Below are 20,490 nucleotides of genomic sequence, written 5' to 3'. Positions count from 1 at the left end.
CTGATCTGTAAAAAAATTCTGTAAGAACTGGAAAGAAATAGAATATCCTCATAGATAACTGGTATGACTGAAAGAGAACATCTAGTTTACACAATGTGTAGCCGACATTTTCAGCTTGGTATTCTACTGTTGCATGTTTGAGGTTGAAATGCCTTTTCTGTTGTTCAGAGACCTTAGGGGTAACACCGTATTAATACCCTTAATCTATAATCCTAACTATAGTCCTCAATTTATCAAAATCTTATTCCCAATCTTTTCCCTTTGTCATAATTCCTGGCAACTTTAGTTAACATATGCAATTCTTTTGTTTATGAAATACTTCTTAAATCCCTAAAAATATAGATGTTTCTTAGGAAAGGCATAAACCCAATTAACAATCATCCTTTCTAAATCTCTGTGTTGTGTATTTTATTTAATCCTTTAACGATTAGGATGGATAGTTTTAACTCTCAGTTTGGATCCATTCCATGATAGTACACTTGAACAGAAATAAAAATGTATTCTTATACATTAACAACTTTGCAGAAAACCTCAATATTGTGCTAATCATCATATATGAAAAATTTCAAATATATGAAGTATTGGGGTACCTGGGTGGCTCAGTCAGTTAAGCGTCTGACTTTGACTCAGGTCATTATCTCATGGTTCGTGAGTTCGAGCCCTGCATTGGGTGGACCACTCAGAGCCTGGATCCTGTTTCGGATTCTGTCTCCCTCTCTCTCTGCCCTCCCCCACTCACGCTCTGTCTCACTCTCTCAAAAATAAATAAACATTAAAAAATTCAAATATACAAAGTATCAAAATGAATAAAACTGTATTAATACCTTAATAAAAGAGTTAAGTCTCAGGACCTTGGCTTAGTGGTTCCCAGACTTTTAGATTTCATGGAGTAGTTAAAAAAAAAAAAGTGGGGACCAATATAGGGCTGCCAACTTTTTATTTTGCCAATTAAAGATATTTAAAGCAACTAATACTACATCAACATTTCATAAAAGGATAGTTCAATACCACAAAAGTAGGAATAATCTTATAATAAAAATTAAATTCAAACTGATAACCTATCAGTCTTTTTCTTTTTTCCTTTGTGGATGCTGAAAATTTAGGCTTGGCCTAGAATTTGCAAACAAATTGCCTAAAACGCCATTTTGTTCAACCATTTTAGGGGCTGAGAGGTGAGTGGCTTTGCCTGAAATCAGTTTGTGAAGAATAGCTTCTAACAACCAGTAGATAACATACTCTCACAGTACACAAGCACTAAACATGTTGCCAATTAGGAACCAAAATCAATGTTTATCTTAAAACCAAACCAAACCCAAATCCTTCATAATTAATGAAAAAAATCAAATAAATCCATGTACTTTGTAGTATAAAGTCTTGGTATACACAACTGTACCTGCTACAATTTGTGAAGGAAAACCCCAACACATAAGTTATCATAATTATATAACCTATGTTACAAATGATATAATCTTATCTGTAAGCTTTTAATTCTCCAAAATGTTCATTCTCAATTATATGGTTTATGGAAGATGCTTAATAAATGTCTGTTGCACAGATGAGTGCCACTTTCAGTCACTGCAAAACAAATTTCTTTGTAACATTAAAAACTCTCAACCTCGCACAAATTTCTATTTTGGAAATCACTGGAACATGTATGTACAGACACAAAAAGATGGTGGTGGTGTGGGGGAACCCTATATGCCTGATTCCTCAAATGAAAAAGCAATCAGAAGCTTCAGCGTGCTTAAATAAGAACAGTATTTGCACACAAGGACTTTGTATAAAAACATCACATTAATTTAACCACACCCACTTCACCTTTTTAGGTTAAGTAACATGAAAGTTCTAAAGGAATTCTAACTCAAAAGCATGTACCAAAATTTTAACATGACCCTGGGAATACATTTATCTAAATATTTTGGATGATCAAAATGCTACAGTAGATATGCATTTCAATTAGGTGATCACTTCTCATTTCACTATAAACATACACATAGTCTTATCACTTTGAAAAAGTTTTCAGAATTGGCACTAATTTCTTCCCCCTCTCTCCCACTAGCCATAAAAGTGCATGACTGATAATGCAATTTCAAATTCAAAGTTAAGGAAACCGTTTAGTCTATTAAAAGGATGTCCCTGTATCAGAAACTGCGAGTTCATGGACTTACTTTTTAAACAATTAACATTTAAAAGCATGACAATTCTTGGGGTGCCTGGGTGGCTCAGTCGGTTAAGCCTCTGACTCTTGATTTTGGCTCAGGTCATGATCTAATGGTTCATGGATTTGAGCTCCTTGTCAGGCTCTGTGTTGACAGTGTGGAGCCTGCCTGGGATTCTCTCTCCCTGCCACTCTCCTGTTCTCTCACCTGCTCTCAAAATAAATTAAAAAAAAACAAAAATTTAATGTTTATTTACTTTTGAGAGACAGCACAAGGTTGGGGGGGTGGGGAGAGAAAGAGAGGAAGACACAGAATTCAAAGCAGTCTCCAGGCTCTGAGCTGTCAGCACAGAGTCTGACAAAAGCATGGTGCTTCTTTTGCAGACCCACTGGTACTTACTTAAAACAGGAGGAAGAGGCATGGAAAGAAAATCACCTTAAGGAACTGATAGGTAGAATCAGAGTTTGTAGTATTTTAGATTTTGTATTGAAGATGTGCCTTAAAGACAGGTCTAAGTAAGTCCTATAAGCTGCTTAAAACCAGTATACACAATTTTGGTATAAACTTTATGTGCTGTAATACACAAAATTGTACATTAAAAAATATCAGTGATCCTACATAATATAGGAATGCTGATAGTTGGTTTGTTGATTCCTGTGATTTCCAAGGTAATTCTGAATTTTATCAAGTAGAAACGTGTTACCTACTACTACTGAGAATTCATGTATACTAAAAGAAATGATGGGAATATTTTCATTACCTTTGTCAATTTCAATTGTATGCCTGTATTATGTATATATCTTGTCCTGATTTTTCCTTCTGACTCACAAAACCCAAAGAACTAATCTCCTTTAAAAATACATGTATTACTACTCCTGTCTTCATATTTTTTTGCCCCTAGTATTTTCAGTTTTCACATTTTTTTAAATGAATGCAATGATCTGAGTCTTCAAAGAATATTATATAAACAAAATCTTGTCTTCAAATTTTTTTGCTTTTAAAAATCATACAATTTAAGAAAATGTAATTATTTTTCTTCCCCGAATAGCATGTGCCTGAATCAAGAGTGGGAAATAAATCTTCTCGCGCCTTTTGATCTAGGTTTGTGACTACTATTTCTGTCATGGATGTGCAGCTTTGTGTTCAAGAGACTGGACATCATGTGTTCCAATTCCTTCAATGTCCCCGCTTCAAGTGCTTGACACTTCTTGGGCTGGAATTCTGGAGCATTACATTTTACAACTTTCTTCATGACTACTTTAAGACTATTACCACTTTGATCTAAATTCCCAGTATTGGCTCCTTTAATGGGTCAATTAAATATCCATGCAAATGAATAAAGAAGCTACTGTGCCCTTTCATTTTAGACCTGGACCACTTATAATTAAGCAGAATAACATTCAAAGTTCATTTTGATTAAAAACTGTGAAAACATAAAGCTATATTTTCTTATTACCTCTGTTTGTCAAGAAGAGAATCAAGGTCATAACAGGTTTTTCCTATATTAAGAGATTAATATAGCTTAATCACACCCAATTTACTTTCTAGGTTAACTAAGTAATATTAAAAGGTGATGATTTTTCTTTGAAAGTACAATCTACATATACATCATTCTGAGAATAATTTAATGTATTAACTTCAACATACAACTATATTCTAATGTAATTATTTTAAACGTAAAGAAACGGATCCTTACAAGACCAAGATAACCCATGGGCCATAAGGTTCGTTTTTACTTTTTCCTTTTTTTGTTTAAACAAATGTGTACCACGATGGTTCAACAAGTAAGGCAAATGCTGTGAGTATGAAAGCTGCAATTTTCAATGTATCACATCTAGAACCCAGGGGAAGTGAAATAGACAGAAGTGGTAGCCATTCCAATTAAACAATCAGGTAACATCATGACTAGTTGGTTTGCAGCATCAAAACTGTTCATTTAAGTTTCCTTTTTCTTAATGATCAGAGGTCCCACGTTGTCTCCAGTCTCTTCATTGTGTTTTGTGTGAGATCCATCACAGAATGGGAACTAGGAAAAGAGAGAATGTCAATGTCTAATTGCAACATCAGTATTAATTTGGTAGAGTAGGGGTGATGCTTAAGTCTCATATAGAACATGACAACTCTTAAAAAGATTTTCCTAGACCACCTTATCTAGGTGTTCTTATAAAGAGCCTATATATACCAAGTATATATACCAAGTAGAAGGAAGAAATCAACTTGTGAATAATACACAGATCATTATTTGCATTTCCATTTGTGATATTTATGGATGCTGAATACCTTTTTCATGTTTATAAGCTACTTACAGTTATATTTCCCTTCCAGTGAACTATGTCCATTTCCCATTTATTTGTAAGAGCCTAAGTACATTTGTTTAAAATCAATTTGTGTATTTATTATCCCTTTTCTGATCACCTTTGTAGCAATTTTCTCAACCCTTATTATTTTGCTTAGTTTTTCATATTAATTTCTTCATTTTCATACACATATGCCAGTACTTCCCCTTTTAACATACTTCATGGAGACATCTTTCTCTTAGAGATGTGGTACTTTCATTACTCTCCATGATTTCACATTTTAGATATAACTAATATTTTGGGGTCCAGTGGGAGAAAAAGTGAGAGAAGTAAATTTTTAACAGTGCTTCTCAGAGTATGCTTCAAAGAAGTTAAGTCCTGAAAGATGTTCTGATTTGGTTTCACTGCTTTAAAAACATACCAGGTAATTCTCCTGATTTGTAGCATACATTATTATTTAAAAGAAATCCTGCTATTAAAAAATACTATTTTAACTCAAAATTTCCCAGACTGACTGAACCATGGACACTTTTAGCTTTGATATGCATTATCCTAGTGTTCTATACAGCACACTTTACAAAATGCTGTTCTAAGATCCTGTTGCTTCAATATTAGAGGCTGTACATTTATTGTTATACCTCTATTCATAATCTTAGCAAAGTAAGTTCTACCCATAAATGTCTATTTATAGGCTTTACATTGCCTACACTGCTGGGATAAAAACTGTGTTTAAAAAATATGCTTCACTATTTGGTATGGCTAGGTTTCCTTCACATTACTCTTGTTAGACCTTCCCTGTTTAGTCTCTACCTACCTTTATTAAACGTTACCTATTTACTCTTCTAGACAAATGAGGATTTTCTTTTGCCAAGTACAATTTAGATTTTCTTATAATTTTCATCTTCAGGTCTCATGTATACTCTGATAACATTATTTCTTCTGTATAGGTTTTATAAAAGTCATCATAATTAGGTATATTTTCATACTTAACTACTTATACTACATATTATCAATGGTTTTTGTAAGTACCGTATATCTTTCCTACTGTTAAATGATAAAAATAGGAATTCAACAATATTTTAGGTGTCTCCTCAGGTTTTTACACTTAGAAGGTCCAATTACACCAGTGAATTATTTTGTTTCCTCCTATATTTATACCATTTATTTTCATTTCACAATAAACAATGATAGCTAGCATCTTGGTTTTGTTCTTGATTTCTTAAACGTACCTACACTCTGAATCTAAAGTGTCACTATTTAGTATAATGTTCACTATTGCACCGAAGAGGCCTATTTAGAAGAGTAAAGTAATAGGAGGCTTAGCTTTAAGACTAAAATTGCCTCGGGGCACCTGAGTGGCTCAGTGGGTTAAGCCTCCAACTTGGGCTCAGGTCATGATCTCACAGTTCATGAGTCTGAACCCTGTGTTGGGCTCTGTGCTGACAGCTCAGAGCCTGAAGCCTGCTTCGGATTCTGTGTCTCTGTCTCCCTCTCTCTAGGCCCCTACCCCACTCACTCTGTCTCTCTCTTTCCCAAAAATAAACAAACATTAAAAAAAAAAAAAGATTAAAATTGCCTCATTACAGTGAAGGGTGTATAATTTTAGATACCTGAAATCAGACAGTGAAGGTATATAATCTTAAACTCTGACATTAGAAGCGTCGAATAATAAAATAATATTTGATTGATGTTAAGGAAATTCCATTTTAATTTTACAATTTATATATAATTTCAAGAGGCAGTAAATTAGTTAAAAATTACAGAAAAACCTAAGGTATCAGCATATCTAATATTTCCAAGTAAAAATTCTATTTTTGGGGTAGATGACAACATCAATGTAACATATATAAAGCTTTCATTCTGTCTTTCTTTCTTTTAGGTCAGTAAGATATGGTACACAGTATATTCGTGTTAAAAACAAGTCCTTATAGCAAAAACATCGACTTAAGCTTTTTTTCTTGGTATGGATGAGGAAAAAGGCCATAACAATCCATAAAAAATCAAACTAAAATGTACCCTGTAGCAAAGAACAGCATTTCAAAGTGACGTATGTTTAATCAACACAGGTGATTTTACAGTGAGAATAAAGGTTTACATTGTAAAAGACACTATTTTTTATATACAGCACACACAAAACATGTTACTGTAGTTTTACATATATGGTATAAATTGTATTTCTGAAAAATGAAGTATTTATCAATTAAAAAGCCTCAAAGAACTTACTGAAATAGAATGCGTATTTTTTAAATCTCATCTTAAATACTAGAAAAATAACTTATTTTAAAAAATAATTTTTCTCTATATATAGACTCAAGAACAGGAGACGGGGTGCCTGGCTGGCTCAATCGCTGGAGCATGTGGCTCTTGATCTTGGGGCTGTGAGTTGAAGCCCCATGTTGGGCATAGAGCTTAAGGGGGGGGGGGGGAAAAGCACTGTGGGCACTGATAACTACTATGCCTAGATGCCAGAAGAACAGGAGAGAAATCTATAGAGAAATATACAAAGATAATCTAATGAAAGAAAGCCATACATCTAAAATGAGAATATGCTTTTTATATAATATCTAATTCTGCCTAAAAACTAAAATATGCCTGTTTCCTGTTTTAAAAGAAAAAAAAACCAAGTATTTCTTTAAAAAGCAGCAAATAGTAGATCCTATTTCTTTAATAAACTTTCCTGCTTTTATAATATATAAAGCTTTTTATGACTTTAAAGTGTAAACTAAGCGTTAAAAATCATTTTGTTCAGAGACACAGATGTCTCTTTAGTACTTTCTTTATCACCTAATCCCAGGAATTACTGACTTAAGTCAGAATCCTCTTTCCAACTTCATGTGATTATATTTATTCATTAGAGAGTTTTCATTTTAAGTTAATGAAAACAGCAAAAAAAAAATTTTTTTTTCAACCAAGGACCAAAATGAGTTACTTCAAGTTGGATTAGCAATCTCTTAAGAATACATTGTCCATATTAATGGAATATGCTTATTGAAATTAACTCATGATTCTCAATATATCAATACATAAAAGTAAAACCTAAAGAATCAAATAACTGATGGAAAAAAGTTTAGCTCATATGTGATTCTAATATCAAAGATGCCAGTGTTTGTTATTTAACAAATCCTGGAGAAAAGTTTGTAAATTAAATTGGCTGAATTTCCTGTATGTCCAGAAAATATCCTATTATGTTTGTTAACCCAATTAGAAAACTAATCCCAAATTATTTTTAAAATTAGGCAAGAGAAGGTTTAGAAAAGGGACTAGAATAAATGATTAGGATAAATAAAACTAGAGATTCTTGCTTCCGATTTGGAAAGCTAGCAACATCATCAGTCTTATGTAAAATATACAAGATTTGTTTCTTTTCAAAGTTTTTTTTTTTTTTTAATTTATTTTTGGGACAGAGAGAGACAGAGCATGAACGGGGGAGGGGCAGAGAGAGAGGGAGACAGAAACGGAAACAGGCTCCAGGCTCGGAGCCATCAGCCCAGAGCCTGACGCGGGGCTCGAACTCACGGACTGCGAGATCGGGACCTGGCTGAAGTTGGACGCTCAACCGACTGCGCCACCCAGGCGCCCCAAGATTTGTTTCTTTTCAATCTCCCCAATCTCAAATTATGTTTCTGTTTTTTGGATTTTTCAAGATAAATAATAAATAAATGTTCCTCCATATCTCTTCTCTCTGCAACAATTAAAAGAAAAAAACATTTATCTTCCTTCTCCAAACTTTGTATTTTTAATGAGTTTGGATTTTATTTCCCAAGGAGGTTGCCTGGGGCTATATTGACTCACTATCATAAACTGCTCTCAGAAATAGTCTTGCTTTGGTTGAGAAAGAAAACAAAAGCAGTAAGATCTGATACTGAGAGAATATGACATTTTATTCCATTCTTAGGTACTTACTTTAGTAAAATGTAAGATAGTAGATATAACAGAATTACAAGACTGTCCTTATGTGATTTGGACAAGCTATGTAACCAACACTCAGAATTTTGTTTCTATGAAGAAATGGGCTCAGTGCACCCACCTCCAAACCATCAATAGGATGGACTTTCTATTACACACATACCCTAAAACAAAAAACAAGCCCACTACTAACAAAAAAACCCAATTCAAATCATGAAGTTGTAAGTGAAACAAAATGATTCTATATAGTATGTTCAGTTGCATTTCAATTTTAATTGAGCGTCCCATAGTAACTGGCATGTCTTTCCTCCTTTTTTTGATTTCTTAGTGTGCATCCTTCTACTGTCCTTGTTCACCCTCTCCTGCCTCCTGGATGGCCAAAATACAACTGGGAGAGGGGGAATTAGCAAGACTAGGTTGCATACTCTTTCCTCTGACATCAAAGTTCTCTCATTTCCTTATTTCGAAAATAAGGCTTTCCCTTCCTTCCTGAGTTTCACCTCTGTGCTCTTACTCTCATTTCCTTCCACTCTCTTTCAAGAAGGCACTGTCTCAAATAATACTTCCTTACAGTCACTTTAATAGTTTCTACTCTATTGGCTCCTTTCTTTCTCAAGTCACATATGGATAGCCCTTTTGTGAAATCCTATGAAGAGGCCAGTTTCTCAAACAGCAGAGGGCATACCAATCCTGGGGGGAAGAGAAGACTAATGAGGCAAAATGTAATTTCTGCACACTGCTAAGAGATCTGATTCATGAGGTCTGGAAAAAACACTAAAAATGTTAGACCCACACAATAGGTTACCAGTGATTGTACATTAAGAATAAATTAGAATTGAATTAAAGTTTCTATCACATGTAACTTTTCTTGAGATAGGTATAATTTTGTCATATTATAAACACAACTGGTTTGTATGAGGAAAAGATTACTGAAAATGAAATCAACAGAGTCATCTAATCAAAGGTATTAATTACAAGTCTTTTGTGCACTGACACGTAAATGTGTGAGCTGGCACCCCTATGATAACCTTAGGTACCTCAGGAACATGGGGAGTTTCCAACGATACCTGAAGAATAAGAACATCCATTAACATGAATAATATTAAAGGTAAATTCTTAATTGATTCTGTGGGAATAAAAAGTTTCTAAGATTCAGTGAAAATTCATAACTGACAAATCCTAAAGGCAAAGGGGATCACTAACAGTATAAAAGATAAGCTTTAAAAAAAGGGGGGGGAAATGACTGGTCTGGCATTCCTTTCCTTGAAGTCTACCTGTGGGAATAACCACCTCTAGTTTAACCATCTAGAAACTCTAAACTGCATGATGAAAAAATAATCCTGGAATGTTTTGTTGAATTATAAAGGCTTATAAATAAACCATTTAAACCACTGTGTCCATTTGTGATTCTTCCTGAAATACTTACAATCTTAGTCCTTTTAAGTCCCTATTTGCTTTACTGACCTTTACCCTCTGGGAAAACCAAACCAAAGCAAACATCTTTTACTTGACCCCCCAAATCTATGCTTTAGAGTTCACTCAGGCAGTCATTGTATTTCCCCTGCTTTCCATTCACTGTCATATTTACTGAAATTCTGATATACACTCAGACTTCTAGCATTATTCCATTGAAATGACACCAAAAGGTCAATTGCCTAATTGTTTAACCCAACTCTTACTATAATATTCACCTAGTTGTCTTTGCACAAGCTGATATTCACAGTCAAATCTTTGAAACCTTCCGTTTTCCACTGTGAAACCATGATATTCTTAGTTTTCTTCTAACTCTGGCAAGATTTCATTTTCCTTTTTGGCTCTTATTCCTCTTTCCAAAATGCAAATAATTCCCTAAGATTTCATACTTAGCCCTTGATTTTCATCTGCATGAAGGATCTGCTGGCATTCTTATGCTTGGCTTAGTTTTGCTGATCTCCATCTCGAACTCTGATGTCTCAGCCTTAGACCCACATTTCAGATTGTCTGCTGGACATTTCCATTCAAATGTCACCTCAAAATTCACTTTGGAACTGAACTCCTTGTCCTAGAAAATCAGCTTTTCTTCTTGAATTCTTATTTCTGTTAACAGCATCATCTCTTCTACTATTACAGGTTTAGAAACTTTAATGAGTTTGTTTTTCTCCCCCAATCTCCCATATAAATCAGTCAGTGCATTTGGCTGATCCTTCCCTCAAAATGTTTCCAATATCTGTCCATTTTTCTCCTTTCCTAGAGCTAGCACCCAGTGTAAGTATCATGACTTTTAAATTCCTGACAAGAAGCTCCCCAATGTCTGGAGGCACAAACTCCTTACACAGTTACTCAGGAGAGCAAGGACCAGACTAGATTCTACATTGATCTCAGCTTTGATCACTTGAGTCCTTTCCTACAGATTCTGAGAAAGAGTTCCCCAAACTTGCTAGTTTATTCAAATACTACCAATCTTTCCAGGGGCAATTTAACTCCCATGTTTATCACTATGCCTTCCCAGAAAATTCTAGCCCAGTGTAAGCTCTTTATTCCACTTAAATCACCTGTGAGTCTACTGTACACATCTATGATACCTGCTATTTTACTATTTAACTTTTCCCATGCATATATAGAAGACACTAAATGATCACTGACTAAAGAACGACCACACTCTGACTTATAAATTCCTGAATTTCTAAAGATACTGTTTCTATATTTTGGTGAGCAACAGGAGAATAAAACCTAGTATGAGCATAATTAAAAAAAACAAACAAACCAGGTGCAGTCTATAAATTATTATTGAGGGTTATTTTCTAGAGACCCTACTAGTACTTATAAATAATCCCACACACCAAATGAACAGTGTTCTTTTTAAGGTACAACTTGCAGTGGGGCTATTAATTTTTGGTGCACATTCCATATATTCATCAGTTTTCAGATACAATGACATTATGTAAGTACTGTGTCACTGGATTATACAGCATCATTGTATTGGGGGAGGGAGTTAGAATACATTTTCCAGTACTTAGTACGGGACTTCTTCCTTAATTGTGTAATGGCTTTCCACTGTGGGAAAAGGTAGTTCCTGAGAAGTGCTTTCCGAAACAGATATATCATTTTTTATTGTCTATTTTCTTATGCGTTATAGGGTTATCTTTAGTGAAATCTGTTTAATTTAAATGCTAATAGTGGCAGTACATACAGTATTTTTTCCCATATTTCTCACAATATATCAGAAATTCTGAAGTCATTCAATATATGAAGCTTTTCAAGATGACCTTAGGAAAGCATTTTACTATCTTTAGGTCACTAGCTGGCATCACTGTCTAAAAGCTGCCTAACAGCTACAGGTATTATAGATGATAGTTCCAAATGGAAGCCTGGTGAAATGTAATTAACACAAAAGGAAATAAGATTTTAAAAAGTCCTGTTCGATAGTTAAGTATAGGAGCTACAGCTTAAAGGCACCAGTCCGTAGAGCATGTGACTCTTCATCTCGGGGTTGTAAGTTCAAGCCCCATATTGGGTGGAGAGACTACTTTAAAACAATAAAATCTTAAAAAAAAAAAAAAAAAAAAAGCAAGCTTAGATACAGGGCAAATGTATTTACCAGATAAGAAATTTTCTTTGTCTTCTTTTTTTAAATATTTGTCTATTTTTGAGAGAGAGAGAGAGAGAGAGAGAGAGAGAGCGCACACAGGCAGAGGAAGGGCAGAGAGAGACAGAGACACAGAATCCGAAGCAGGCTCCAGGCTCCAAGCTGTCAGCATGGAGCCCGACGCGCAGCTCGAACTCACAAACCACAAGATCATGGACCTGAGCCAAAGTTGGATGCTTAATCCACTGAACCACCAAGGTGCCCCCAGATAAGAAATTTTCAAGGGCAGTTTCCAAGTTTCTCTTGAATTTTTAAAAACTTATTCTAGAGTCCATGAGCTTGAAAGCTCAAGAAAAGAATTTACTTTTTCTGTGCCTCTTTAATGTTTTAGGCTGCATACTCTCTTTCCTGGTATAGTGGAGGTAAAGATCCATGTGGGGAGGAAATCCTAAGAATAAATAAAGGGATTCTTCTCTCTTCTTCTCTCTTCTTGGCCAAGAATACAGTTACATTCACCTGACCTCAATAAGGGAAAATAGAATTTTATTGCACAGTAGTTAGATGTTCTAGGAAATATATTCCTGAAGAGTACATGGAAAACAGAGAAGAATAAGATGCATTAAAAAAAAAAAGAAAGAGGGGCACCTGGATGGCTCAGTTGGTTAAGCATCCGACTTTGGCTCAGGTCATGATCTTGTGGTTCATGAGTTCAAGCCCTGTGTCAGGCTCTGTGCTGTCAGCTCAGAGCCTGGAGCCTGCTTCAGATTCTGTGTCTCCCTCTCTTTCTGTCCCCCAACTCCACTCAGGCTCTGTTTCTCTCTCTCTCTCAAAAATAAACAAACATTAAAAAAAAAAGAAAGAAAGAAAAAGAAAAGGAAAAGGGATACCTGGCTGGCTCAGTCGGTAGAGCATGGGACTCTTGATTTCAGGGTTGTGAGTTCAAGCCCCATGTTGGGCACAGAGATTACTTAAAAACGGGGGGGGGGGGGGGCGGATATCCTAACAATATCTGGTGATATATGTTTGATAAAATAGTTTAAAAAGAAATGCAACATTAAAGATGGCACTAATATAAAGGACTTGTTTATCCTCACCTTTTTGGACCTCCAACAACGGCAGTACACAGCTTTATCTCCCAAATCCTCCATGTCAAAAGCATGTACTATCTTGGGGTTGTCTTTCTGGATGTGAAGGTTTACCATAGATTTGTTGCGATGATCTTTAACATAAAATCTTTTGTAAGCTAGATAACCAATTGCAGCTGTACCAGCAGCAATAGTAACTGCTGCGATCCATTCAACTAGAGTAAGGAAGGAAAACAGGAATAATTATCAAAACCAAAATATATGCTAATAATGTGTATTTTTACTAACATGAATATTCAGGAAATCCAGTTTTTGAGTTAAGCATCCCAATAATCAAAGGTTTTTACTGTTAACAAAATGATCACAACACATTGGTGTAATAGTTCTTGTTAAGACTTTCCCCAGCCTTTACTGAGGTAATTGTGTATTTTCTATTGAGTGCTGATGGCTAAATCAAGGTAGAAGGAAACTTAAAAATTATTTTATAGATGGACAAGGAAAAACCATGCTTAATAATTTTTAAAGTGCTCATAAATAGATTTAAAATACACGTAAGCCTGTAGATACCTATTGCTTAAAAACAGACAAACCAACCCTGATACATTAAAAAATTCAGATGACGGGGTGCCTGGGTGGCTCAGTGGTTGAGTGTGCGACTTCAGCTCAGGTCATGGTCTTGCAGTTTGTGAGTTCGAACCCCGAGTCGGGCTCTGTGCTAACAACGGCTCAGAGCCTGGAGCCTGCTTCAGATTCTGTATCTCTCTCTCTCTCTCCACCTCCCCTGCTCATGCTCTGCCTCTCTCTGTCTCTCAAAATAAATGTTAAAAAAAAAAATTCAGATTACAAAGACTCCCCTCCCCCCCAAAATCAGGAGGTGATTATGTTAATAAAATGACTCATCAGAGTTCATTTAAATAGTAGGTCCTATAGTGATTTTAAAATGTAAAATAGGGGTGCCTGGGTGGCTCAGTCAGTTAAGTATCTGACTTCTGCTCAGGTCATGATCTCCTGGTCAGAGTTCCAGCCCTGTACTGGGCTCTGTGTTGATGGCTCAGAGCCTGGAGCCGCTTCAGATTCTGTGTCTCCCTTTCTCTCTGCCCCTCCCCCCTCACTCTCTGTCTCTCTCTCTCTCAAAAATAAAAAACATCATAAAAATTTTTTTAATGTAAAACAGAACTGGTATCTGAAGGAAAAAAAGGACAAATGAAACAAAACATAACTGGTATCTGAAGACAAAACAAATAAAGGACAAATAAAACAAAACCACCCCTTAACACTAAACATTCAAAGAAATATATCCAGTAGGATTCTGGGCTTCAAAGTCATTCAAAAGTGTTTGTTTTTAAATTTCAAAGTGCTTTCTCATTAGAATAAAAATCAGAATGTATTAATTTCATATAAAAGATGAATATAATTAGTCTCTAATTACAGAGAATATAATATTCTCACTTAATATATTCTAAATTTCCATTATCCACCAGTGTATGAGGATTTTAATTCTCTACAAACTTCATTTTAAATTTAATGACATTTTTCTACTCAATTATTTGCTTGACTAACAGGCCATGTTTTCATGTTGCCTTCAAGGAGCCCTTAGAAACCCAAGCACTTAACTACCCCAATTCCACAGAACGCTGGAGAGAAGAAAGCTCTGCATAGTCTGGTTAGCCTCAGCCTCAGAGGAGAGTTGTCTATTCCCAGCATGGAGTGGACTGCAAGGAAGAAGTTGAACAGGGGTCAGGGTAAACACACTGGACTGCTTCCCAGCACTTCCTGAGTCAGATCTTCACAGTATCTCAAATAAATTCCCAAACTATCAAATAAAGCCCTAGAGAGATAAGTACAAAAAACATATTCCAAGGCCACATAAAAACATATAATGAATAATTAACTGTATGGCTTACTTGCACTAGAGTCAAATTTCTTATTGCACTAATATGATTAATCACCATTCCTAATAGTGCCCTACATTAAATTGGAGCAAGCTCATTCTTACAAAACTGTAATGGGAAGGAACAACCATTCTCACACTTAGTTCCTTTTAGCTTGGTCCTCTGTTTTACCTTATTTAACAATTTATTTTTTATCAAATGTTTGCATGTTCCTTGGATTCTATTTTCAACCATAGTATTTTTCTTTACATTAATAGTTTATTTTCTTCCTACATCATTTTCATTCTTCCTTACTGAAATCCCCTAAGATAAACAAACGTGATGTCCTTCCCAGGTGCTGCGTGACTGAGAAAACAAGTTAGTAAGTTATTTGACAGCTTCAAACCTTTGGACTCATTGAAGAATGTTTTTGACTACACAATTTTTGTAGATTGGTCTTGAATTTTAGTGCTGCTTCATGATATTACCCTGCAGCAATTCCAAGCAGGGCTCAAACTTTGCTCTGATTTCTAGCCTGGTTCATGATCTTCCTTTTTGATGTATTATTTACCATGGAACTCTCTTGAGAAAGTATTCTCTATGTCAGGAGCTGTAGCAATGCACTTCTAAGCTAATGGAAAGTCACTCTGAACAGCTAATGTACCTGTAACAAAATGGGGTAAAATATTCCTTTCCTTGGTATATGCTCAATTATGTTGGCTAAATTTTATCATTAGTATAAACTTAAAAGGAGGAAATATCCCAAAAGAATAAAATAACACAACTCCCTAGATACTGTTGATCTTAGTTACACCTTACTTTTTAGGTGAATTATGAAGTAATCACTAACGATTTATTTTAATGGTGCCTACATATTACAAAAAGGCCTGAGATCCAAGGAACAACTAAAATTGGTTAAGATTAATTTGTCTCGACATAAAGAGGGAGTCCTATAGGAATTTCTGTCTGAAGCTAATGATAGGTTAAAAGAATCTTTAACCATGAAAACATTCTTGTAGTCTCTTTCCTCTGAATCCAATATTAGCCACTGAACCCATATGGTGACTTTTCTTTTAAAACTTTACCTCCCTGGAATTTTTGACAGTGGAATAAATGACAGAATAACTGACACAGAAAAGAGGCAATAGAAAATGAAAGAAATGGGAACTGACTCTAGATATTACTGAAAAGTAGCTGCCCCATGGGGAATCAAAACATGCACTGTAACCGTACCCCTTAACAAGGGTCACTTTTGAACCTATATAAATGTCACAGTACCATGTGTGCTAGGAAAACGGCTTTGCATTTGCTCCAATTGATTTTTCAGAATCATAGAGCCAGATAAATTCTTAAGAATTTCCCTTTCCCCTCTTCACAAATCCTAATTCTCTAATTTGTCTCATTAGAAACAAATGGAAAAGTTTCCAGAATAAGAAATTTGTTTTATCATTTCCTTATTGCAGCCTGAATCAGTTTTTTTTCCTGGCAAAAAGCTGTGGATGCCACTGGCAACCCTAGAGAAAAGAAGGAAAAGGAAACAATGTAGAGATAGTCAAGAATGACAATGGATTTAAAAGTCAATAATTAGAATAGAGAAAGAATTGAAAACCCAAGATAGTAAACAAATAAAAACAATAAAACCGAAGTGATACTTAGTTCTTGGTAGCAGATATCTTCTATTAAGAATAAACACAATCTCAGAGGCAAAAAGAGATTTTACCAAGACTCAATTTTTAAAGACATTTCAGTTGGCACCTCTCAGACACTCTTTATCTTGAGCACTACTTCTGCCTCGTCGGATTTTATCCTCACTTCCCTTCTCTATAGATAGCTCTCTACAGGTAACAGTATTTCTACAGTTAGATCAAACTCCACTCTGCCCAATTTTGCTTAACAGTGCTTTCTATGTACACAAAGAAATACAACTGATAAGCCAATATAAAGAACAAAATGCAGAAAATACCTTTCTAAATAATCCCTCCCATTCTTACTCTTCCCTTGGTTTACTACTGTATAACCCTGGTTTGTATAACATAATATTGGTTTTCTCTCAGCATTATTCAGAGATTGAGAAAACATAAACTTGTCTCCAAATCCCTTGTTTATAACCCATTCCTCAGCTTTTCTCTACTGTGGGAATAATTTTGCTTTAACTTAGAAATCTCACCCTTTCTGTTCTTTAACCTCTTTTCTGTCCAAAACGGTCCTCTCTTGCCCAGTGTCAACTGCCACAGAATCAGAATGTTCTTTTCTTCTCAGGAGAGGGGAAGGGGAGCTGTGTTTAAATCTTTGCCTCCCTAGGTCTCTTCCCCAGATTGGTAGGGTGTGCCTGGTAATGTTTTTTTTCTCAGGCCTGGCACACAGGTGGTGTTCAATGTTAGCTGGGTAAAAAAAAAATAATAGATTACTAATTTGAATTTGCAACTCCATCTGTCCATCTTACCATCACATTGCTCTTATACCAAATGACTTATCTTTGACCTCATCTTAACTACTGTATCAAAGTGTGGGATTTAAACATTTCAGATTAAATATAAACCTTTATTATGGAATATTTCAGACATATATACAGGGATTACTATAATGAACTCCTATGTACCCTCACCCAGCTCCACCAAGTATCAATTCACTACCAATCCTATTACACCTATAGACCCCAACAACCCCAATATTTGTTTACTGTTTATAACCTGAAGGAGCAGATTCAATGAGTTTTGGAGGTATCAAGGAGCAAGACATTTAGTAAACTTCCTAAAAGTCATATACTGGGTATGAGGAGGAGTCACTAGACTGGGGACTCCATAGTAGTGACTATAACAAACTAGTATCTGGTATCAAATAAAAAATAAGTTCGGTATACGTATGTTGATTATGCCTCAATAAGGGAAAAAAAAAAAGGCTGGTATCATTCACCAAATGGGTATTAAGAATCATCTCACTGCATGGGATCTTAGGATTTTAATTCCACTTATCTTCACTGCCTCTCCCAGATTCATGTCCTGGCCTGATCCCCATTAATTTTATTTATAACCCACCACCCATTATTTTTCTTCTGAATATAAAGGAGAAGTCTGCATGCATAGACACATCCTTTTATTTTTTATTTAACATATACTTAAAAACAGCTTACCTCTGCTAAATACTTTTCTAAGCCCTTTATAATTATTAACCTATTTAGTTGAAAACAAGTATCTTAATTCATCTTCCCCAAACTCAAAAATGCAGATTTTAGTGTGGTTTAAAAATTCAGAAAAAAATGAAATCTAAACATTACAAGGTGGATTCCTAAGACATTATCTGTCCCTACCTTGCCACATTACTATACTACATTTGAGGAAGTAAGAAGGTGCTGGTTAAAGAGTTTTACAAAGGTTTTGTGTCTTTTGGCAGTCCTCCTAACAGCCTTCATGTTTTTAGGCGAAATAAAAAGTAGTTACTTCTAACAAAGTTGAGTACTTCAAGTTTAAGCTGATCACCCTCTTCACCAAGCAATTTCTTGTACCTTAGAGAAGGGCAAGTTAATGGGAAAGTCACCTTTGGATTCCCCTATGGTTAGATTTAAAAAAAGCAACCACAAACTTGTCTTGATTCCAAGAAAGATTAGCCTGCAGATAGTGTTAATAAGTCCTAGAGTTCACCTACTTCACATTTCAATAGTATGCTATCTCAATGGTTTAGTGCCCATTTACACCAAATGACTCCACATTTTAAAAACCCATGTTGGAACCTTCCAGCCTATATCACGTAAGTGCAAACTGTCTTCCTATAGAATGATCAGTGGCTTAAGTCACACGAGTATCTTATTTTACACAACAGTCTTATTCCTGAGAAAATACAGGTTTGGGTTTTTTTTTTAAATCAAAAACAAAAATCCCTATTTTAAATGCACCAAGGTGCCTCTATTTAAAGGACTCTCAAGATGAGCATCCTTTGAAACAATTTTTGCAAATAATCACCTCCTACATACTTCATTAGTAACTTAAAAATGTCATGGGTTATCCACGTAACTCTGCCAGGTTGCCAGGTAACTTTTGGCAACAGAAGTGGAATTCTCCAACTTAAAGAGTGGATTACAAAATTAGGTCTCAAGTTAACAAGGAGCCTTTACAGAACCTGGCATTGACTCTAGATGCTCAATATTTACTAAATGAATCAATAGGGCTCTTTTAAATTAACTTCTGGACAACCTCTTTACCTTTACTTAACTACTGTTACAGACAACCAAACTATGAGACATGGCATTTTATACCTGGGCAGAGAGATCGCGTGTATCACGTAGCTGGTGCACACAGTATTACATTAACAGTTATACCACCATCAAGGATTATTACAATGTGAAGGTCTACACTAATCGACTGCTAGAAAAGTCTCTTAATTTTAATTGGACCTATGTTTCCAAAGCTAGACTAGCACAAGGAAAGCATGGCTGAGAAAGCTGAGAGCTCAAAGAACTCCGTTTTCAATCCTCTCTCCTGGACTACTGCTGATGTTGAGTGCCAGATGCCAGAGGGCTATAATTACAAAAACAAAAAAACTGGGAAAACTGAACTCGGATTGGTTTTCTTTCCTTAAAAAAAAAAAAAGAAATATGCAAAACTAGGATGTGATTACTCAAACATTGCTTCAGGCTTGCAGGAAATCGACAGTCTGACGGTGATTTAAACCTGAGAAGGGGGAACCGATTTTTTTTTTTTAACCTTTCCTCTTTTCCAGGCCCTGTGACTTAACACAGAAGTGTCTCATGGGAGAACAAGAAAAAAAAGCTAGCGGCGGGACCATTAGGTTTTAGGGTTTGGCTAGTTTAGGAATACTTGGTCCAGACGGGTAGATGCCTCCGTGGCCCCCATGCCTAGAGAGATAACCAATCCTTACCCTGACATCGCCCCCTTTCCCGGTCTTGCCCAGGAAGCTCGCAGGCCCGCCCAGCCCCTGCCCTTCTACATCTCAAGGTTACAGGACTCGCGGGCTCGCATGGCAGCGGTAACAGCCCAGACAGGAGTTGAGGAAGCTGCAATCGGTGCGCAGGCCTCCAGCCTCACCCGCTCCCAGGTCCCACTTCACCTCGTACGCTGGAAGACAGACTCATGGCGCCGTCGCTTGCAAGGCGTATGCACAGGACTAAGCACAAACAGGCTCCCACGGAGGGCAGGAGTCAAGGTGCGAGAAACGTCCTGCGTGCACCAACTCCAGGCCGCTACGGCGCAGGCGCCGCGGCTGGCCGTAAGCACGTGTGTATTGCCACCCTGGCTGATGATGAGCATGCGCGGAGCTGTGTCCCGGCCTTAAAGAAGTCTTGAGTCGGGATTTTGACAGCCCCAATACTGGGGAGCGGGAAGAGACTTAGGTAGGTAGCAACTGAGTGTGCGCAACACTAAGGGGCGGAGTCCTGGAGCCTGGGGGCAGGGCTTTGAGAATAGACAAGCTAGGCCAGACTTTTAGTCTCTTCCAGGTGTGCGGGTTTCTCTGGGCAAAGGACAGGTGCTGTAATAACACTTGCCATAATCAGGTATCTAAGATCTTATCCACAGTTTTCTTGCTCAGTTCTGCACCTGCAAGACCGGGTCCAGTCTTCGTAGAAAATGCCAGTAGCAGACACACAGGTATCAA

At 36.3% G+C, this 20,490-nt stretch overlaps 1 protein-coding gene across 3 annotated transcripts; it reads right to left on the bottom strand.

Annotated features, from left to right (window-relative positions):
* Nucleotides 1-920: 920 nt before the first annotated feature.
* On the bottom strand, nt 921-20,214 carry CISD1 (CDGSH iron sulfur domain 1). 3 transcript variants are annotated; one of them, XM_043596366.1, is made up of 5 exons: nt 19,945-20,090; nt 17,051-17,264; nt 14,630-14,724; nt 13,022-13,227; nt 921-4,185 (listed from the first exon to the last, which is right to left on the bottom strand). In XM_043596366.1, exons 1-5 carry the CDS (start codon nt 19,967-19,969, stop codon nt 4,096-4,098), a joined length of 630 nt encoding a protein of 209 aa, XP_043452301.1. In that variant the 5' UTR covers nt 19,970-20,090; the 3' UTR covers nt 921-4,095. The 3 variants fall into 3 exon arrangements, with proteins under 3 accessions (XP_043452301.1, XP_043452302.1, XP_043452303.1); XM_043596367.1 differs by lacking the exon at nt 17,051-17,264 and having other exon boundaries at nt 19,945-20,183; XM_043596368.1 differs by lacking the exons at nt 14,630-14,724; nt 17,051-17,264 and having other exon boundaries at nt 19,945-20,214.
* Between the last annotated feature and the right edge of the window lie 276 nt (nt 20,215-20,490).

Source organism: Prionailurus bengalensis, chromosome D2 (genome assembly GCF_016509475.1).
Source record: "Prionailurus bengalensis isolate Pbe53 chromosome D2, Fcat_Pben_1.1_paternal_pri, whole genome shotgun sequence".
Taxonomy (NCBI): domain Eukaryota; kingdom Metazoa; phylum Chordata; class Mammalia; order Carnivora; family Felidae; genus Prionailurus; species Prionailurus bengalensis.
This window is presented reverse-complemented; position numbering and strand designations above follow the sequence as displayed.